This window comes from Varroa destructor, unplaced genomic scaffold, assembly GCF_002443255.2.
Source record: "Varroa destructor unplaced genomic scaffold, Vdes_3.0 BEIS01000003.1, whole genome shotgun sequence".
Taxonomy (NCBI): domain Eukaryota; kingdom Metazoa; phylum Arthropoda; class Arachnida; order Mesostigmata; family Varroidae; genus Varroa; species Varroa destructor.
The window spans coordinates 24,709,335-24,732,866 of NW_019211456.1; the positions used below are offsets into that span (position 1 = coordinate 24,709,335).

Here is a 23,532-nt window from a genome sequence, read left to right on the forward strand (position 1 = left end):
ATCAGCAACTCAGCTCGCTGTTGACCGTCCGCCGCAGCCCGTTCTTTCGTCCTACATGTGGCAGTATCACTCTGAAACAGCTACTGTCGAAATGGATCGACGATTCAGTTATTAGTTCCAATTGTTTCACTAGCTCCGGTGATAAAAGCAAGCCAATGCCAAAGCGTGCAGCGACATTAACTGCGCCGGCGCTGCCTAGTGCTCACGCTGCTGCTGCTTCCATTTCCTTTTTTATCTCTACAATATCTGTCTGTATGTGAAAGCCGTTATATGCTAATGAATGTGCGTTGCGTCGTACGATCGAGATTTAACGTGTTATTTTTATTACAGATTTCCGTTCGGCCACACTCACCTAACCATTCTCTTCGCTCACTCGACTCATTTCATAGACTCACGTCCTTTTGTCGGATCTCCCTCGAGGTAGACAGCGCTGGCCGAGTCCCTAGTTGCTCCGGCAGCTGCTGCTGCTGCTGCTGCTGGTCCCTGTTACGAGAGTTTTTGCTGTTGTTGAAGTGTTGTTTTTGATGCCGTTTTTGCCATAGTACCTCTCAGCTGTTTTTGACTAATGTTAAGTTCCTTGTTCTTGATTCCAGTCGTGGCACAATACTTTTACATCATTGTCATCATCCGGTCGATTTTTTTCTTTCTCTCAAACGGTCGCGTATATATATACACACGTATATAATGTGCATATACGACGTGTGCAGGCTTGACTGTCCCCCTATGTGCTCCTCTTAGCTCATCGTAGCCAAAGTTTGTTGGAGGAGCTTAGGGCCAGTGGAGGGTGGACAATGAACCGACTGACTGTAGTGTAGGGCATCAGCTGCCTGTCTACACCGAGCCGCTACCGGGCAAAACAACAACGACAGCAATGACCGTAAGAGCAGCGGTGATACAGGACTTGGCGGTAAAAAATAGGCAACGACGGGCGCGCCACTGCTGCTTATCACATCGCGGATCTCACGGCCGTGAGAGATATGATTTTATCCCTCTGACTGATAAACAATGAGACAGTATAGAGAGCCGTGGAAAGAAGGAGAAACACAAAAAAGCATCACCATCGTCGTTTAATCTGCCGCCTGCTGCCCCAGTGACTTCGTTTCGATATTGAAGTGCATGCACTGAAAGCTTAGCCAAGATGTCTCACTGAGAGTGAGCACATGAGATGAGGGTATATTCGAACAGCGAATGGCGCACAAGCAGCGGCATTTTCAGCTAGCACGCGCGCGGAAGGTAGCCCATTGCTCGCTGGAGTACCTTCCCGCAAATGTATTTCTGCTAGCGTGCTTTTTCTCTTCTTTCTTTTGATCTTCTGCCTCTGACTATCTTTTGCTATTACTGGCGTTTCCCTAATCTCGCAATATATGCTAGTTATTGCATGCTGGACACCATGATACCATGAGATCAGCCTATAGGTTCGAGCCTCCCTTAGAAACAGAAAAAACGGCGGTTTCTTTCATTTACCGCAGAAGTCCTCTAGCCCGACCTAGCCCGTCTGAAGTTCAACAAATTAATGCACTCACAAAACTTTAAAGAAAAATCTAAGCCAATTTGTGCGCCTGCGTACGCCAATCCAGTTCGATCAGATGATCTGACTGTGAAGTAAGATATTTGTTGACTCGAAATCTTGTAGAAGTCTCGAACCACTATTATTCCATTCGTCCCTATTGTTACCGATGCTTTCAACACTGTTCTGTAACCGAACGCGCGACTATCGTGTGCTGTCCGATGATATTTGTTTGTCGTTTCTTCTATGCGATCGACAATGGAAAAAAGATCTATCTCACGTAGTACGAAGGCCAAAGGCCGGAGGAAGAATCTGCATCTAAATTGCAATGAAAGGCCGTTTGACAGCGAAAGATGGTGAGAATGACTGAGACGTTCGGTTCTTCGACGCCTAACCATCGAGGGCGTCGAAACACCGACTTCCTCAAGAGTTGATGAACGAATTAATCGAGTCTTTTTTACGTCAAGTACATCGGCAATAGCGTTGGTCCGGCTGTGGTTTGTTTTGAATAAACTCTTTCTGATTCTCGCTGACATCAAATGCTCCATTCTCTCTGTACCTTGCAAGTTGCCTGCTACATGGGGAGTTCTTTTATGATATTATTATAGTTCTATCACTGTTGTTGGACAATAGAATGACTGTCTTGTAGCAATTTCGTAGCGAAACAGTCATACTGAGCTGCTTGCAAAGCCATAGGACTAATCGCCTCTAGTTGACTCCACTACTAACATGTGTTATTCAATTTCTGTGTTTTTTTTTTTTTTATTTCCCCTTTGTTTGTCTCTTCTTGATTTTTGTTTTCGTTGTTGTTCTATTTGTGTATCTCTGCATATTTGTGTCTATCCAATTATTTCTCGTATCCATGAATTCGCACTACAGCTAAGGCAGACTCATCAACTGGTCCGGCATCACCTACACTCCCGACCGGAAACGGTCTTTCACTCGTTCCCGTTTCGTCAAAACCGAGCCACCATTCAGCTTTCTCAGCAGGACTGGATCTGAAGCCATCTATGGAGATCATACCGGCCCCTTCGTTGACCGTCGCTGGGGCGCCATTGCATCACGCTAGCCAGCTGTTAAATGGAGGAAGTCTTCACGCAGCTCTCGCTGGAGCAAACGGCAACACAGGCGGGGGTAGCAGCAGCGCCGCCGGTGGTGGCGGGCCTCTCAATGGGGGCGCCATCGTGTCGGCTGTCTCAAGTAGCCCCGTACCCCCTGCCTCAAGTGGCTCCAGTACCGGTGATTCGCCTCCTAATCCGCTCGAGCTATTCCGACGCATCCATGAGCTTAGCTTGTCCCAGAAATTGATGCTGTTCGGCGCTGCGGCAGGAGCCCAGGGCCCGCCGTTGAGTACGCATCCAGGTCATCACCCCGCGACTCACCGGGCACCCCTCATGGACTCGCCGATTTCGTCCGGCAAGCCAGCCGGCAGGTACCGATGCGAGTTCTGTGACTATCACGCTGTAACGCCGAGCCATCTTCGCAGGCACCAGAGGACGCATACTGGTCAGTAACTCGTACCGACAGACTCTATCGACTGTATTAGGAATGGCTGCAGGAATGACCAGTAACATTACTAGGTTAGGTAACGCTGCAGAGGGCTTCCGCCGAGTGATTGTTCATCGTGCGTCAATTATTTGGACAGGGAGACTTTAGGCTAAAATACAATAAGTAGGTAGAGAAATAGAAATTTCAAGGATAATGGGAGTTTAAAAAGATCCCATCTGTAAAACGTTTCGTAGGTTTTTTGCTCAATAGTCATAAGTCTATAATCAGGCAGGACACAATATTAATGACTTTTTTTTTCTATTTGTCTTTGAAAATCTGTTAATTGGTCCTAATTTAGGCGAGAGGCCCTACGAGTGTAACATCTGTAGCCGTCGCTTCACCCAGAAGCCATCGCTCAAGAGTCACCTGTCCACCCAGCACGGAATCTCGTAAGATAGCGCACGCATGCCATCCAGCGCCAAGATTGTCTAGCGACGAAATTGGCATCTCCAACGGCAAGGTCATCCGTTACCACTACTTCTTCTAACGAAACATTTAGCGTTACCCGTTTGTACAATTTGCCATGCGCTCACGCTGGGGTCGTTGAGGCTACAGATAAGCGCAGTGAAGGAACCGCCTTGGCTTGTGTACACGGATTGACTTTGCGGCTAGTGCAGCCTACCTCTCAGCCAGGTTTAACGATAGATGCTCCTTGCGACCATTGTACCGTATTCGTACATGTGTATCTTCCTCTATTTCAATCAGTAAAAACAGATTTCAACGTATTCCTCCGCTCGACATCCACCCCCGATTGAAACCAATCGACGACCGAACCGACCGCAGATTGGGTTCTAATATTGCAGTTCGCTGGGTAAACCCGTTACATTCTATCTCTGCCGCTGATTGAACTGCGAGCGATGGAACCGATTTCACAATAACAATATGCAAATCGCTTACGTTGCGTCCTGGCTTCGGGGCCATTGAGAACAACGGCCAGAATATCGAATCTCTACGGGATGACCCATGTTTGTTGCTGATTTAGACCTGATCTTTCTGCACGCAGAGCTGATGTGCTCGATGCTGTTTAGGTGCAGGTTGTTGGCCTGATTTCGGCCGGCGGGTCGTGGTGCGGATTTGCTGTATACGCTGAAATGTTCCGGTCGCCTGTCCTCGCACAAGCGACCTCGTACTACTACTACTACTACTACTACTACTACTACTACTACAACTACTACTACAACAACTACTACTACTACTACTACTACTGCTACTACTACTACTACTACTACTACTGCTACTACTACTACTACTACTACTACAGCTACTGCTGCTATTAAGGTGTCGGTGTTTCTGTTGTAGCTTTGTAAGGGGAAAAGCGGCCCCCGCCACCACGCGGTCCAGGCATGACAACAAGTCGAGAAGTAAACTCCGGCTCGCGTTTTATCTGCTACGCAAAATGGATATCGTCGGCGACTTACCAGGCCTGCCTGACAGCTCGTTATTAGCCCTCTGGATCGCAGTTTCGGATGATTCCAATCGATATAACAGCTTCAAGCTTACTAATAACAATGAAACTGGACAAAAGCAAGAAGTCGACGCTGAAGATCTTCAGAAGATAGCTACTCGACCACAATCCGCACTCTACGAAGTGCTACAATCACAAGCGTTAGCAATATTTGCATTAATACTGTCACAGTTAAGATTGTATGATAACTACTTAATTAATATCGATACGCCAATATCTAACTGCGACGGCCTATTACGTGTGAGCTAGTGTCCTGTAACAACAATATTTATATACAACAATTAGTACACTACTACAGCTGTGCTCCGTCGTAATTAACACCTACCAGAAGCCAACCAGATTGTCCATAATTAATATTGCTATCAAGTCCACAACCGCCACAGTTACATTGTTTATTTTCCTGCAGACGGTCCTCAGTGTTCTCTAGAAGTTATTCTATGAAGGATCAGCGGTCGGATCGGTCAATTGAGTTTCGCAGAACTCCGGCCAGGACCACCACTGACGCCTCGTGTCTTGATCTCATTCATCTACCGTACTGCTCATACTAATGAATACGACTCTTGTACGATTTTTGTATGTCCATGGTATTGCTAAACTGCTCATAAATCATGTTTACTCATTCAGCTCGACACTCCTCATATCGTCAGTCACGTACATAAATGAATAGGTCAATTGAAAACTAGCGAAATAGCTGATTGCGCTGCTCTATAATAATAGATCTATGCAGCAATGAATTGCCCCCATTGACCCCAATTATAATCTATTCAATCGTCGGCACACAGCCAGTATCTTCTGATATGGACGCATTTCCAGCACCCCATTGGTCGATCCGTGATTAAGTGATAAAATGATACTGACCATTATCTTTCAATCCATTGCTGCAAACGCGTGCTGCTCGTGCGAATAATAAAGCAATAATGATTTGATACTAGATCCGATAGCGTGCAAATGAGTCATTTAGGAAATCAAAAGAACCATCGTTAAAGGAACAAATTGATTTCGTTCTGAGTAAAGAAAAAAAATTGCTAGGTCTGGTAGTTTTAGCCATTCGACACAGATAAGCGAATTGCGTTCAACGGAACTGCTAGCATGCCTTGTAACTGCAGCGGTAACAATTATAAATGTTGTATATGTACAGCGTTTTCAGCCCCCCCCCCCCTTCCTTCCCTTCCCTTCCTTTTCCTTCCCCTTACCCTACCCCTCTGGAAAATCACCCCTGTAATAGACGGGCCTTAGCAGATCGTCCATTGTGACGGTGGATTTAAAATAAACATCTGATCGCTTCTACCAATAGCCACTAGTACAACGATTACGCTAACACCATTCATTAAACTACCTATTCCTACATGTAACTGCTACACACCTAGAGTTCACCTGCGATTCATACTGCTACTAGGCTCGTTTTCGCACTAGCTGCAATTCAACACCTTAAAACTGAGGCGATAAAACCTAACCTGCATTTTATGACGAACAAACAAAAAAAAGCGGGAAAATAAACATGTTTTTCCTTGCTGCAGGTAAACATGTCGATACTTGACGTAACGATAATAGTAATAGTACCATAGAGATGAACATCTCGGAAGAACTCGAGCAAATCAACACTATCGAGTCGCCATTCCCGAATTAATGATAGAAATAGAAATGACAAAGAAACATACCATCCAGTAACATCTAGGTTCTGAGAAAGTAACATGAAGAAAAAAAGAAGTTCACGTTCTCATACCGGTTAGAAAATGACCAATTTGTGAACAGGAGCTACGAAATACACGGCGATTATGTATGAGCCTTGGATCCATGGCCAGGTCCTCCTCCTCAGGCCCAGCCAGATCTCGTCGCGGACCTAGTCCACATTCCATTACAAAGCGCAATCGTGCTAACAAACAACTATTATCTCACGAGCTGAACACTGCCAGTAAAATACCTATGATGAAGATGGGCGAGAGTGAGAGAAAAAGGGAGAGTGATAGAGAAAGCCAGAGCGGCGAATCAAACGAGACACCTTGTACTAGATGACAGACAATATTTGAGACGGCTTCAAAAGAGAAAGTACCACACGAGAATTAATGATAATTCGAAACTACTTCACCGAACTCCCGAGACCCGACCGCAAACAGGATACTGTATAACAAAGCGTATAGGCAACTGACGGTGAAATTTATGCCGAAAAAGAATTAACACGCGGACGATCGATGACGACACACGGCCAACTGGCGACATACGACTATGGAGCAAATTGAACGAAAGTTCACTGAATGTAGGCCAGAAATAGAAAATAAGCGGATCAATTTGTCCGAGAGAAATGTACCTATTTGTCGGAAAGCTATCCCTACAACAGACAGAACAAATAGAAAAATACAACGGTCACGAGACGCCAATTAGTGCCAAAATGCGGTCGATATAGTTGAGGGTCAACTAGAGGTCATCGACATGAATCTAACGTTACGTCGATACGCTGGATAGCGTACAGGACGATATAGAATACGTTGATAGGCGGCGACGTGCAAGGCCTATACGACGGAATTGTCGTCAATACGAATATAAACATGGTTAGTTCACCCACTAATAATAACTACTATTGTCACACAAAAAAAATATCCTTTTTTATATTAGTGTACAAGATCGTGTGTACGTACACGAGCAGAGGCAATCGAAGTGAGGGTGTGCATCGATATATTATATGCACATAGAGAATACACGTACTGTGTACGAATCGATCAAGCAGCCGAGTAAGGGTGTAACCATTAACTCATCAAACACACAGGTCAGGTTGTCGGATCTGATAGTTCGGTGACGAGTATTTGTCGCTGCAGCTGCTCTGTAGCTACAGAATTTGCATAGGCCCTTTCGTATCTCATCTCGCTCCCACGGTATGATTTGAACGACTCAGAATTTTTAGACAGAGATGTAGTGTCTTGCGATGATATCGGTATAGTTTTTCATCTGACCAGCATACATATAATAGGATAGGAATCGACTGATCTACCTCAGGTGTCCTGTTCAGCATATGAACGCAATGCTGGCCACCACAGTAGTGGCTGTGTAGTCGTTCGACGTAAGAGCGGACCCCGGCCGATATTCCCTGATGGTATCTTATTAGCCTAATTTGTCCTGCTTATTATAACTCTACAATATAATCCGACATCAGATCGCAGCAACAACAATGGCTGTAAGGTTGACGATGAGAATGAGAACTGGTTTCACTCTTACGACGCCAGCTAATTACGACAAATGTGCATACTCTCGGCGAAAATTCGCTTCTTCACACAGTCCGCGTTCGTTCGTTCGTTCGTTCGTTCGTTAATAGAGACGACAAATTTCGAAGAAGACACGATAGCTGTAGAAATCCCTAGTAGTCCTTGGAGTAATGATTTCGAAGATGATAACTTCTCGAAGACGCGTCAATGAGTCGCCAATCGCAACTTGTTCTCCTAGTTAGGTTATTTCCGGAGCGTATCAAAAGGCTACGGTTGTGCAATTCGTTCAGGGGGAGACGACGATGGAACTATGAAACATGGGCGACTGATAACAATGACAAGTAGAGGTCAATAATAGTAGTACCCTACTAGGAGATGACTAATGGACATGATGGGTGGATAAGGATCACGAAATATATATAGCGAAAAGAAAAGATAATGGACAAATGAGATTAATTGCAAAATATTATTAATGATAATTATTACTGCGACAATGATTATGCACTATAATAGTAATAATAATAATAATAATAACTATAATAATAATAATAATAATAATAATTATTATTATTATTATTATTATTATTATTATGATAATACCGATTGATTGATAATGATAAAGCCTATTGTCATTATTACCACTATTACCGCTGATATTTCCCACGGAGTGGGCATGATATGAGATCGATACACGCTATTACTATTATTACCATAATAATAATTATTATTATTATTATTATTATTATTACAAACAGTAAGCGCTATTGTATGATATGATGCTATAATGGAGTAAGTGAGGTGTTAATCTCAGCATTAATTTACTTAGGGGCGAAAGAAAAATCGTGAATACATTGGTGCATTTAAGGTCTCTGGAAACGCCATTCATCTGACAGGGACGACAGATATATATATGTGAGTGAGTGAGTTAGTGAGTGAGTGAGTTAGTGAGTGAGTGAGTGAGTGAGTGAGTGAGTGAGTGGATGGGTGAGTGTGTGTGCGTGTGTGTATCTGTAAGACAGACAGACAGACAGACAGACAGACAGACAGACAGACAGGCAGGCAGGCAGGCAGGCAGACGATAACGGCGCTGCCGATTAGATTTATTATTAGTGATGAAATGAAGACGATGATACTGCCGATAGCGATACTGAGTAAATAACAACAACAACAACAACAGCAGCGGTGGTTGGCTGGCGATGGTCGATTATTCGGCACGAGATTAAGATATGAGTGGTTCAGTGGCCGGCTGTTGCTGTGTCTTCTACATTCTGTGTGTGCATTGCGATACATGTGTATGTGTGTGTGTGAGTGACGTGGGATACTGTGGGATACTGCCGATATTTGGGTGTGGACACGTTCGATTACAGCCCGTGTCTTATCCTGGCCCACAGCAGCGTGAGTGTCCGGAGAAAGGGCTCTTTACAAGCGAAAGTCGTTCGAAAAATAGTACCGGGACTAAACCTACGGAATGGGAATTATGTCAGCGTTCAGGCACTTTTTCAATCTAGACTCTGTCGATTTCACGCGTCTGGTCGGCGATTCTGCATGCTTCGAAGTTGGGCATGATTCACCCACTTCTCGATCGGTCGGGCGATGCCCGCCACTTGCCGAACGTCGTTGTTATTATTTTTGCCTTCTGCAAAGTGGTTCAACACTGACACGGACGCTGCTATGCCGTTGAGCGTCGTCCTTGCTCCATTTGTCTGTGACGTCGATGGTGTGCTAGACGACGGCTTGATCAGAATATTCAATGAAGATGCAGGTCTGTTAATTGTGCAAAATCGTTGGGAAGAGAATCGCTGATGGGATATCTTGTTCTCGTAGCTATATTGGTGCTTCTAATCTGGGATGGTCCCGGCTAGGAAAGCTTCGGTGCGTGAGCGTGGATAGCGTAAAAGGTGAATTGTCTCACTCAAGAATCTCAGTCTAAAGAACATACAATTTATAATCAACCTCCCCAATTCCCCATCACCCTTCCTTATTACCCCTAAATGAGCTTCAAATTTCCGAATCTACGTTTTGCCTGTTTTTGAAACCAAATCAAAGCAGGAGTTAGCTAAAAAGGAACCATCAGTAACCGCACCCACAACAATAGCAGCAGCAACAACAACAACAACAACCAAATCATATATTTCGTATACAAGTATAAATACTATATACATTCTATATTCTTCCCACGTATATCGACAATGATGATGATAGTGATCAAGTGAGGCGAAGAATGAATGAAATGAACGACATTTTATATAAAAGGAAAAATTACCTGATATCATAATGATCATCAAATTTACTCAATTTTCCGTCGGTGACTACCTGACATAACAACAAAACTAGCCAACACCACAAGCGACAAATAGAAAAATAACCATACATACAGACCGTACTATATTATCTATACAGGAATAAGAAGCACAACTGTAAAGCGCCAGTTACAAGTTTTTATTTATTATCGAAAGGTGGACGACATGCGCCCCGGGGCAATTCACCCTCTTGAAGAGCGTTATTCATGACCATTTTGCGGGTGGTGAGCAACGAATTGTCTCTTCATTTATAACTAACCCTTGAATTTTGAGGGCATTATTTTTTTGTGAGCGCAAAGTATAGCGCACAAAAGGCCGTTAGTTCAATTTCGCATTTTTTGCCGTGTTGATAAAAAAAAATATGTTCGTCCCTACTAATTATAGCCTGTATTTATATGCGTCTCGAAAGACCGAAAGAACAAATCTATCAAACAGAAAGCGAACAATATAAAATAATAATGGTTACATAAATGAAAAACACGACGGCGCCTACAACAAGTCATACAAATCAGACGGAAATGGGCAGAGTACTCTGACCGAGAGACGATATACTGCAATTATCCCTGATAAACGTAATTATCTCTTTTTTGATAATGACACATTTGTGACTACTGTAAATGGACATATGAAAAACTAAGTGATATTATTATAATAATAATAATAAAAAAACAATATATTCAGAGAGATCGTTGCATAGAGACAGCGTACTTTTCGACAGGAAAGAACAGCGGATTGGTTTATTCATCGATCGATTGGCCGTGTGTGTATGGTTAATAAGAAGATGAGCAGTCCTGAGCTGCACGATCATGTTCGCTTCATCCTATATTACAGAAAAATCGAGGTTCTGCATGTAACAAGGTCACATATTCTCATGTGATCATGAAGCAGAACGAGAGTTTCAGATTGATTGGATTTGAGGCATTTGAGGAGGCATCTAACTCTCAGCCCGAAGTAGGCGTTTGGAAACAGTATGCACGCATTGACCTAGCCTACTTCGGCCCTATGCAATGCCCCTACTCAAGACGTCGGCCTTCCGTTGAACGGGAAATCAACATAACCATTACACGACAGCAAACATGATAGCGTTAAATGAAGTTTTTTAAATGACAATGATGATGTCCCGTACAGCCGAAGCCTAGAGGTAGGAGGCGTTCACGATATGTGCCAACTGGATCCGCCCAATTACAGGATCCTTTTATAAGACAACAGCAGCAACAACAACAACACGTGTATGTACAGCTTCTGTCTACCACACACAAGAAACAGATGAACGATACAGAAGACAGGAAAGTAAACAATAACACTGACCATGATATAGTTTACATACGATAAAATACCACCCGAAAGGCAGAACACGCCACGAACCCGCCACACGACAACGTAAACAGATTCAATAACAGGCAAAATATTGCCTCGTAATCTGCGTATCTACTATCTGTAACAGACGAAGATGTTGACAATGACGATGACGAGCGTTCACATCCACTACACAACAGCGGATACATACAGAAAGAAGATTATATAAAAACTGGAAAAATATAACACTAATAATAATTATTATTATAATAATATACAACGAGACGATGTAGATTATACTACTATTATTAATATTATTGAAGATACTATTAATACGATCACTTTATAACGATGATGGAACAACAAAACAACACGACTGCTCACTAAGTAGGCTATTACCACTGTGGAAGAACGAACTAATGATAAAGACAGGATAAAAAGATTATTATCTATGATTATATCTACCACTATATTATTATATTATACATTACTAATACTATTAGAATTATGTAACAATTCCACAGACGTACGTTAATCAGTGCGACGCTCTGATAACACTCTCCCTTATGTAGGTGGCGTTCTATTCCTTTCGCCGACCACCTTCACACAAATAAAAACAGGTGTATACATATAGGTAAGACACGGGTCTACGCAGCAAAATGATATATATAAAAGAGTTGAGATAAACACAACTGACAAACACACAAAAAATTGGAAAGGGTTAGAGATTATCTCTTACATATTGACTAATCCGAGAAGTCGCTCTGTGTAATTTCCGATATCCGCATGAAACCGATACAGAAATCTTTCAGTTGTTATTTCTAGACCACTCTATACATCTATAATAACAACCCTGACAGCAAGAAAAATTTCTAGATGCATTACAATGACATCGTTGCAGCGACAGCTCAGACAAACAACGATAATAGTAAACCCGACGCTGGCTACGTATATCGCGTCTGATAAATAGATCACCAGAACGACCGGGAGAAAGAGATAAGGAGATTCGATAATAGTAACGAATGATTTTATTTTTGTGTATTCGATGTGTGGCTGTATGTAATTGAATATACTTGTGTATGCGTAAGTGTGAATGTGTGTCCGTACCATGGTATATGTGTCAGGTATGTGAAGCTGCCGGAAGGAAAAACCCGCCGTGAGAATTTCAAATACAAAAAAGGGAACGAAGTGGATGGCAAGAGAAAACGATAAAGAATATAGAGGAAGGAATAAGACGTGCTTTTGCTGTCTCCAGAGCACGTCTTCGGGCCGCCTTGCTGTTCGCGTCAACTTTTCCCTAGACAATACCGTTTATATTGGTGGCGAACATCCAACAGAGGAAAGAGGCGCACTGCAGAGACAGTCGGATTATCAGCCGAACTCTGACGCTATAGAAACAACGGCCTCTGATCGTCTACTGCTTGGCAAGCAGGCGGCACCTAATCTCCTTAGTACGATAGATAGCGATGGTAAAGGGAAGATTAACAAACGAACAGGGGGGCCGATGCTTATTTTGTAAATATATCTATTTTTCTGCATTGTCGTTTTTTCCGCCCACGCGGCGCGTTTCGTATATTACGATACAAACAGAAAAAAAAAACAAGATAACAGGAGACAACAAACGAAAACGTGGAATGCAAACACGCCTATGCTGAAACGGACTGTAGTAGAGGCTAAGAAGATGACAAAGAATAAACGGCAAATCCATTAATGGCAATGATAGTAACATAACAGCAATAACAATTCTCTGAACAATCCTCATTTTTTTTTTTATCGACCGCCATACACGACACGATTATATCTACAGTATATCTCTCCTTCACATTGCACATCGGTCAGCTGATGATCGGGTCATGTAAAAGGAAGTCACGTTTACAGCAGTGTGTCGGCTTTCTAACCACCTTGGTAGAAACAGTAACCATTATCTCTCAACATAGCGATGCTAATTGTTATTATTACGACTGTATAAAAAACGCTTTTCCCATTCCAGCAATTTACGTCAACAGTATCCTCAAAACGGTCCAATTGGTTCACATTTCACTATAGAGGTAGACCTGATTTTAGAGGTGAAACAATATCGTCGCTCTTAACCCGTGTTTTTTTGTTGTAGATGATAGTTAGCATCCCTCTGGCCGACCGGCCTGTTTGACGATGAACGGGCAAATGAATATGAGTGCAAGGTTGATTCTTTTACTTGTAATAACTGCACAAACGCATCATAGGTTAACACAGATAGGCCAGCTGCTCATCCGAATAGGGAAAAAAAGGCCAGATTTGTTTGTCTACCTCAGATTAGCCCAAATATAGATAAAATGCTAATATTAAATCACAATATCGCTAATAATGAGCAACGTAGAGTGATTACTATAACACTGAGCCCCTCATTCCTCATTCAGAAACAGGGGAGACGTTTGTGTAATAACAGTAGTAATGATGACGGTAATTTTATTACGCTAACGTTGCTTTTGGGCATTAATTACACACAGCAAATGCTACAATATAACAGAAACCATAAGGACTGAGCTAAAAAGACGTATTATAAAAAGTGATTCCGGAGGTGCAAGCCCTCCAACACGTGAATTGAGATACCTCATTTTCTGGTTCGAAAAAATAATCTTATCGTATTATGCTCGGCATCTGATTAAATAGAAGAATGAGAGAACCTCATGTAGAATATTTAAAAGATAAATGTTTCTATAGAAAACTATTGCTAATCACTGTCTGGAAACATCGATGCTTGATCAAGGATCATTTGTCCCAGTTTCATTCTCCTGTTATTGAGGATCGACAGTATATCGATAATCTTTATTATGCGAGAAGAACCCCTTGGGTCACCTTCACCTAGTAATACTCCGTTTTCCCAGAACCCTACCTGTTAGCTCTACCCATATGCAGAAGATATTTACCCCCCCCCCCTTCCCTTCCCCTTCCCTCCGCCCCCTCCCCCAAATCCTGAAACCCTTTTTACCCTTCGTTCTGCACCCTCGTCTCTCGAAATTCCGAAAACCCTGATCCGCCGCCTCATCGTCACGAGCTCCGCCCCAAGTTGCTTTTTTGCCGTTAGCGCCGCTTGGCTGGGGCGGCTTCTAGTGATCTTGTGAGTAGCCGAAAGTTTGTATCACACAGTATTGACGACGACGACGATGATGATCACTGGTATCGATTATTATTGAATTGCTACATATTGTAATTATTATTGCTATTACCACTGTAGGAGTACTTACTCTGGCGATGGCTGCTGCTACACCATCCCTTGTACGGTAGTGGTAATAGGACGTGCTGTAGTCTCTGACTCAGCTGTGCTCAAGTGTCCGCCCGCCAGTAAACCATGTGCACGCTCCGAGTCACGTGTGCCGTCTGCAATTACCTACAAATACATTCAACAGCTCTTTCATAAATATGACGCAAACAAATAGATTAGAAGAGGGCTGACAAGGCGAGATAACAAATGATTGAACGACTGCGAGGCAAATGCCACTTTGTCACATACTGCCGTTTGTCTCGTCGACAACAACTACACATAACTTATATACATGGATTACGTGCAGATACTGTGGCAGCAAACCATAAACAATAATTATGTCAACTGTAATCTTTACTTGGGAAAACGTCGCAGGTCCCCCGTTATGACATGTATATCGACTGTATGACGTTGTTGATCTGTTGAAACTGCGGAAACGAGATAAGTTCTCGGCCGCACGCGTGTCTATGAATGTAATTGTGTGTACTAATGCAGTTGACGACTGAGCCGCTGCTACTGATATATACATAAAACTGCCCATAAATAGCGCTATTACTACTGTTGTTATTACTATCACTATTACTATTATTGCATGTGACGACGACAACACAGACAGTAGATCTACCGCGAGGGAAAGGACGCGTGCGTAGACCGGATGTGTCACAATTGTGGTCTAACTGGACGAGGCAACCCGCTGGCTTTCCTTGGGATTGCATAACCTCTGTCCCTTTGCAATAGTCTTGCAATCCGCCCCAAGGCCAAGAAGTTTCTAGGGTCAACCATGTGGCGCTTCGAGGCGATCAAGACGGACTCGGATACTGTTGACGCCGGCCGTTCAATTGCCAGATCATAGGTTGCCCGTTCGTTCACTTCATGAGATTTTTCCACTTCTTTGTCCGAGGGCGTTGTAAGCTGCAATAGCCCCCCTTCTGCTTCAAAGTGATGCTAGAGAAGGTGGGCCAAAATGTATTAGCCCATGTAACAACAATATTACGCTGCGTTATCGTTTAGAAGCGAAAAATAGCAACACTCTGACACATTACTGCGACGACGACGACGACGACGACGACGACGACGACGACGACGACGACGACGACGACGACGACGACGACGATGACGATGATGACGACGATGATGACTATGATGATGACGATGACGATGATGATGATACGGAGAAGAAATACTAGACAATGGAGGAAAGTTGTTCATCCAACTCGAAAATTAAAGAGTAATAATAAATTATGATTGACTACGATGATGATGATGATTTTTGACTAGTAAGCCTAACAATGGCATCTGAAGGTCATAGCCGGTAGAAAATTGCTACTCGAACAGAGCTCGACAACACAGAACGTCATCATCAATTCATACGGTTAAAATCGTAGCGGAGAAGGTTATAAGCAGACGAGAATTGAAAGAATTTATTGTATGCGATGAATGAAGCAAAAAAAAGTATACGAATGATAATGTAATTGATCATTATTGATGCAGATGTAAAAGATAATGAGACGATAATAACAGCTCTATTTTTAATGTTCCGTTAACTGTACTGTATACAGCGTGCCATATTCCTTGGTGGTGGGCTACCTAGCAGAAAGGAGTGCCGCGCAGACCTCAGCAAAAGCTTCACCGAGTTAAATATCTTCCGGAAATTAGCAGCCACGCACACTTTCGTCACGGGCCATCAAAATTCACTTATTCATATCCACGTATACTAATAATCAATACAATCAGGACTCCCGAATTTAAGCAAATACAAACAGAGAACAAACTTAACACAGGCCAATAACATGCGAACGGCACTCTTTTCCTCCCGTTTAACCTGTGTACAGCAGACTTAGAGATTTTTTAATGCGATAATTATATCTATGATGACGATGATGATGATGATGATGATCATGATGGCTATGGTGAGAAGGTAAAGAAGCAAATAGCAGAGAGAGAGAGGGGGAGGGAGGGAGGGAGGGAGGGAGGGAGGGGGAGAGGAAAGAGAGAGAGAGAGAGATATAGATAGAAGGAGAGATGGAGAGAGCGAGAGCGAGCGAGAGAGAGAGAGAGAGAGAGTGAGGGAGAGAGAGGGAGAGAGAGAGAGAGAGAGAGAGAGAGGGGGAAAAGGGGAAGACGAAAATGAAAACTGAGGATGATTACTATTATATTGATAATAATGTCGATAAGAAATATGGTAATAAATATTGAATGGTGGACGATATAATAAGAATAATAAAGTTTGGTTATTCTCACTCGATATCAAGAAATAAAAAATCAATGCGTGTTTTTATTTCGCCAAAGGGAGCAGTGATGTAGAGCGAAAAGGCTTACGTTGGTGAATAGGTCATACTGACCTTTTGCTGTGTTATCTTTTACTTCTTCTGGCAGAATTTAACGACGTTCTCGCTTCCGGCTTTCCGTGCCCTACTACAGGAGTATATATCGTGTACAATACATCTACGAAATGGTATCTCTGTGCACATCTGCTGCGCCTGTGCTGCTTCAGGACAGATACTAACACTTTCCTTTTTTAATTTCAGATTAAATCGTCAACGTTTTGATGGATGCGAATGATGGTGATGGTGTAAAGATTAATCAAGCCGACTCACAGGTCATGAGATGTCACCGATAGCGATCGTGTTCGGTCCGGTGACAGCCTATGACGACAATCGTGTCGATACGAAGATGCCGTGTGTACGGAGAGTTCGTCGTCGAAGTTCTCACCTCGCTACTGTGTTGATGCTGTGTCCATTGCAGATATCGTATCCTCTTCCTCTAGGCCATTGCAGTTCTTGATACTACTACAGCTGCTGTCGCTGTTGCACCGTGCGCTGTTGCCTCGACTGCTTATCTACTTGTCAGTCCCAACTAGCCCCCCACCCAACTGTTGTTAGAGCGATGTTCATAGGCGAATGCCTGTAGGCGATCTCGCGATCGAATGATGGTGACAAAATAACCGAGTCATGGTCAAATGGGCGATTCTGGGCTACACCATTGCTAATGAGATAATGCTGTTGAGCGTGCTGGCGTGTGCGCTAATCCGAATGCTGGCCAAACCTCCTGCGCAACAAAAAATCTGCTTCCCAACGCGAGAATCGCTGCTGCTGCTACTTCTACTACCAAATTCTACCGCTGCTGCCGCCGATGCTACTCTGCGTAGAACACTAACAGCAACCAGCAATCGCTTGCAATAGTGTAGTGACAGAAACATTAATGACTGGCCTAACCGACCGCTGCATCACCTACCCGACTGACTGGGGCTGGCCGTCTGAGAGCTATTGATCGGTGTGAAAACCCGTTAGAGAAAACCGATGGACTACCGAGCTGAGTGCCAAAACAGAATCACGAATGTTTCGTGAAAAATTCAGGGCGGGAAGAGCATCATGGAGGGGGAGAAATAATGGGAGTCTTTTTCATAGAGGGAGAGAAGGGGGGAATTGTAACGCGCAGATAGGCAGTGGTCAAGTAGATGGAGAAGGGAAAGAGGTAGTGAATCGATGTTCGGCTCATTGTCAAGAACTGGGTCTCGTTTATCGGTCCGATACACTCAGATTGGTTGGCGCTCCAGCTGGGGTCGGTGCGGTGGCCGGTTAGAAATGCGCTACTAACATCGTCGCCTCATCGTACGCTAGGTACGCTTGGGCTTCGAAGCTAAAAGCTAGTTCCATAGACAAATAGAGAGAATATGCATGTGTCGTTTATGTTGATACGGGCAGAGCTCGAAGTGGCGTTGCAATAGTCCTAGTTTAATTCGCAAATGTAGCGCATGCGCAGTGCTATCAACAGACTGTATATACATTTTCGTTGATACAAGAACTAAGTTTGTGACGCTGTTATTGTTGTTGCTGTTATTATGATTATCGGCTCATCATAGTTCCGCTGATCTATGCGGCACTTGCTGCAGCTCAGGCAAACGCCAATGGAGCCCTTACGGTGTCGTCTGGTGCATTGCCCGCCGGTGCGATCACCTCAGCGCCTCTTGGCGTCGGTGAGTCCCATGTTTTTAGACTATATTTCCCCTTTGTATCTCGAGCGTTAATGTCAACGGAGTCATTTTTTCCTCATCTTACTCCGAGTTATTCGCCTGGCCCATTTACCCAGTTGGGTCGCGTATGTGATGGTGGAGTCATCTCTAGAAGCAATGAGCTAAAATTTTTTAGATTTATGTTGATCAGGTACGCGTAAGAACTCAAAGGATGACCTTTTATTGCACTTAGTTTACTTCTAAGGTCCACTAGTAGACTGACTAAGAGCTGAACTCTCAGCATTACTATTGACAGGCTTAACAATTAATCGCTAAACGATATAAATGATCGAAGGTTTTTGATCAGTCGAAATTCGTGTGGCGGTGGACTATAGTTGTTTTCGACATATTTCTACAGTGTCGACAATGCTACATGTAATTCGCCTTAGTTCGCTTAAAGCTAGTCACTTAATCGGGTTTTATTACTCCGTAAGCCCCCTAATACTACTTTACTGATTCTAATATCTATCTTGATACAGTTCCCAGTGCCAACCGTAAGCGTAATAAAAGCGTCGCAGCGTTAAATGCCATTAACGCAGGCACTCCGCCACGTTACCAGTGCGACGTGTGCGGATACATCGCACCTGGAAGATCGCATCTTGTCAACCATCAGCGTGTTCACACCGGAGAAAAGCCGTTCAAATGCGAGTACTGTGGAAAGAGGTTTGCACAGAAAGGTACGCTCCATCGACACACGTACGCCATTAACGAACCTTATTGAGGCCTTTCATGAAATCACTTCAGTGTCTGGCTTCCTGTCATGGCCTTATTGGCCTCTCATAACGATATTATATTAAATTGTCAAGTAGCATAACCGAGAACGTTCACTACTGAAAACCCGGTAAATTCTTCTGCTACTGGATCGCACCCCCCGACTCGCTTAAGGTCAGGTGAAGGTTATTTCACGGAATTTTGAACCGAACTCTTTTACTACTTAGCGCCAAGCTCTAACCAATAATGTATATGCTCTTTTGCGTTTACCTAACGAGCGGTACCTTGTACGCTTTTTCTATGGGGCGGCGATTTGCTCTTGGTAACCAGGTAACATGAAGATGCACATGGTGTCTTGGCACCTGAAGAAGCAGGCTGCAGCAGCAACAGCCACACCCTCGCCTGGCCTACCTTCATCACTCGCTGGAATGGGATCGTTGGCTACAATCGGTGGCGTTTCGCTGGTTCCTGCGGTCTCGGCTGCTTTAGCTGCTTTACCATTGCCCAGCTCCGTTCTGTCCACGGCCGCAGCCACTGCCGCCGCCGCCGCCACCTCGGGCGCCAGCGACGCGAGTACAGGCTTCTCGCTATTGCCAGCCTTCCCGGCGCCGTTGGGTCCGCCCTCGGTAACTACGCCTTTGTCGATCTCGGCCACTTCAACGCCATTATCTACCAGCTCTGGCATTTCAAGTGGCGCACGCAGTGCGTCCAGTCCGCACAGCCTGGCGGGGGGCGCAAGTATAGCACCTGTCTCTTCGGCACCCAGTCCCCAGCCCGCTTCTGCACTTTCCGAGTAAACCTAAAGTACACACTGAACTACTCCTTGAGGTCGGCTACTATGATGACAACAGTTATAGTCAAAATAACAGCAACGACAACAACAACAACAGCGACAGCAGATGCAGCAGTCCGAATGCCGGATGATTTCAACAGTCAAAACAAGCCAAAGCAACAACATCGACTCAAGAATTAATGCAGTCATAGTCGATAAGCGTATGACGCAGCGAAGCAAAGAGACGAAAAAAATCTAACAAAGATAAGAGGACCAATGCCTCTCGCAGAATTGACCTCGATTGTCTCGAAAGGAAACGTGTTGTACTGTTGTTCGTGAAACGCGACCTGCGTGAAAGCGGCTACGAGAGATGCGAGACCGTCATGATGAGGTTCCAGCCGCAACGAACTCATAAGGGGCGGTTATAATTTATTATTATTGTTATTAGAATGCCCATAGTGAAGCGGTGAACGAGAAAGCTGAGATAGGGAAGAATGCGCCAAATGCTTGCGATTATGATGATGACAACGACGAGTCTAAACCAAAAACAATGAAAAAGATTTAACCGGCCCAAAAGTTAAGCCATCTAAGGCAATATTTAGCGGCCGCCCTGCAGCGAGTGTAGGGGCCTTGTGTATAATAGAGAGTTAAATGACTTCTTGTGTAGATAAAGAAAATGAAATAAGACAATATACCTAACCGCCCGCCTATGTATAGGCTAGTTGACAGTAGATAGAAGCTTCTCACAAGTCAAAAAGGACAAAAGACATGGCGAGAACAGGGCGCAAATGAACTAAACATGTAGGCAAAATGTAGAAAAGGTGTGCAACAGCCAAAAGTACAGTCGTTCTGCTAGATAGCGCCGTTGATGCTGAGACCGAGTTGTAGTTGTTTCACTACGAAGAATTTGCGTTGCATTGAGCTTGTTACCATTGTGTGAGCGAGGACTCGCCGAGTAAACGTGGATACTCGTGCATACAGCATATGGGAAGAGGGAACTTGCAGTAGTCGATCGCTACACGTAGTAACAAGCTGAATGATGAGGATAGCAAGCACGACAGTGATTAACACCATAAAACAATGGTACAATAATGATGCATTTGTTAATCCAGAGCCCCATTTGTGGCTAGCCATAGTAAATGTTCGACGCCTCGAAAGCTAGACTCGATCGTGCTTCATTGCCAAAAATTCTACGGCTAAATTGAGCGGCGCAAAGTACGCCGGGGAAGATATACAAATCGAGAGTGGCATTACGATCTAACAAAGAGAAAAACAATGATGTTTCAGGCTAAACAGAACTGTGGACTGATGTCAACTGAAATGAAAGCCAGTTCCTAAATACAAGTTTACTATACAAACGGTCGCCAATGGATCATTCTATTTCTATCCAGTCAGTCAGAAACCGGGTACTCAATAGTTGTTACATTGACCTAGATCGTACGAGGCGTCTTGATGAGCCGTTCATGTTGGTTGGGTATCACAGTGGAACGAATTTCTCTAATTATTTGGCATACATTAGCAATTGGTCAGTCTCTATTGCGGACCCATGCCGATGATTATTGCGGTTATAATTATTATCGTTACTATTAATGGCCTATCTATTCGATTAGTATTATTATTGTTCAGAGATAGATCAGACGACGGCGCGTGGAGCGTCCTGCGCTGTTCTGGCCTTTCGGCCGGCCCTATACATATATTAGGGACAGTTCGAATATTTATGATCCTATCAGCAATCTGGTTTTTTGGTCGTCGTAGCACATGGGAACAAGCCATTAGTGTAAAGACGTGTTATGGTGAGAACTCGCGGATTGTCGCAGCGTGACTATGCCAATGGGGTATTCCTCTGCTAAACTACTATTCGATTACATTGCATGCGATGAAATTCACTGGGTCAAAATGTGACGTCCTCTTTGACACAACAAAAAAAAAGGGTCCCACCACTTGTTACTCCGCATTGCATCAGTGCTTCAATGTTAGCCAATGTGCCATACTTACTCCGCCCTTTTGGGGATTGTAGGTGTCGTGTCAGCCGCTGCAGAATCTCGCTATTAGGTCTCTGCTGGGCCAGACAGCTTTTCCCAAAGGCGAATTGACCGTCGATAGGTCATTATCATCAGTCACTATATAGCCAAAGATCTACCAGTTACATTTCTAGCTACCAAACAGCGATACTGAGGTTAGGACGTCTGCACCATCACGAGAGAGATTAAATCTGCGTGAAACGATACCGGTGGGAAAATGGAACTTTTTACACTAAGACGCAGAAAAAATTACAGTAATTTCACAAATACTATGTATTTAGTAGAAAAACGCGAATGCAGAATGGGGTCGGCCAGGCAATGTTAGAGCGGAGTACCTGAGCATGGGGTGCGCCGTTAGAAGCAACTACGCGATGCCTATAGTGCGATAAATAAGTAGGAAAGTCCGTGTTATGATAACGTATGGTTATAAGCCGTAAGACCTTTTTTGGCGACACTACGAGGGCCCGATGTTGGAAATAGTAAACTTGGATAGCAAGACATAAAAAGGTACCTTCGACATGGACGTTAGGGAGGAAATTTATTGATGTTTCAAACTGATGATTGGGTGAAGAATCTTCTAAAGCTTCTTGGGACCGACCTCAGTGGTCTAGCAAGACCGTCAAGGGTATCGGGAGGGGCAAGCGTTGGCAAACTCATCGAAGTTGATTAGCAGGAGGTTAAATCCCGCCGAAACCGTTAATAATGATGAGAGCAATAATATCTGTAGTACTAACTATTAACTGTATTTCTATATTACCAAAAAATATTGCTATATGGAACGGATTAGCTAGAACGACATGTACCGCAGGAATCGTGCGGATGTCCGTGACCAGTAATAACAACCACAACAAAAACAGAGTAGAAGTAATTTTAGTTGTAGCACGAGTAAAGACGAAAATAAATAGGACTATGTAGAAAATAGGACGTCAACTGCGACTGTGTAAAGAATACGGCCGCTAAAATAATTACAGATGATGATAGTAACAGGAAAAAAATCGAGAAATCAGGTTTATGGGTGTGTGTGTGTGTGTGTGTGTGTGTGTGTGTGTGTGTGTGTGTGTGTGTGTGTGAGTGTGTGTGTATTTGTCGAGTGTCTGCGTTTGTCATTTGGTATATTGGTATTTAGTGCATTTTGAGAGGTTGAGACGGTGCCTTACTTGGAAAGTAGTCGCCAGAGCTAGATGCTCAAGCCTGCTGCTGTACAACCAACAATTACTAGAGCTCTCCTTTGATTATTATATACACATACGATACGGGAGAGTGACACGATGTTATTCAGATGATGACTGCTATTATTAAGATATTAGTTAGAAAAATACTAATTAACGACAGTGGTGCTAGTTATTGATACTGTATCAATATACTGACAACGACGACGATGATTGATGACAATGAACGCCAAAGAGTTTTGTTCTTTAATTTACAAAATAACAACGATAATAAAAATACTAGTAACAACACTATA

The 23,532-nt window shown here is 43.6% G+C and overlaps 2 protein-coding genes across 2 annotated transcripts in view; both read left to right on the top strand.

The window, feature by feature from the left end:
* Positions 1 to 5,458, top strand: part of LOC111248164 (B-cell lymphoma/leukemia 11B-like) — a 60,168-nt gene extending 54,710 nt beyond the window's left edge. Inside the window, exons 2-3 of the mRNA XM_086985574.1 lie at positions 2,387 to 3,013; positions 3,354 to 5,458. Of these exons, the coding sequence (XP_086841700.1) occupies positions 2,518 to 3,013; positions 3,354 to 3,448 (591 nt within the window). The 5' untranslated portion in view covers positions 2,387 to 2,517 and the 3' untranslated portion in view covers positions 3,449 to 5,458. The remainder of the gene's footprint in view (positions 1 to 2,386; positions 3,014 to 3,353) is intronic.
* Positions 5,459 to 15,948: 10,490 nt separating this feature from the next.
* On the top strand, positions 15,949 to 21,409 carry aqz (aaquetzalli). The gene is made up of 4 exons (XM_022800021.2): positions 15,949 to 18,171; positions 18,414 to 18,527; positions 19,043 to 19,240; positions 19,605 to 21,409. The coding sequence occupies exon 4, from the start codon at positions 19,610 to 19,612 to the stop codon at positions 20,069 to 20,071; it is 462 nt and encodes a 153-aa protein (XP_022655756.2). The 5' UTR covers positions 15,949 to 18,171; positions 18,414 to 18,527; positions 19,043 to 19,240; positions 19,605 to 19,609; the 3' UTR covers positions 20,072 to 21,409.
* Positions 21,410 to 23,532: the final 2,123 nt, after the last annotated feature.

Excerpts from the sequence above, each read along its gene's own strand:
- aqz (XM_022800021.2), top strand. The coding sequence starts at position 19,610 with ATGAAGATGCACATGGTGTCTTGGCACCTGAAGAAGCAGGCTGCAGCA.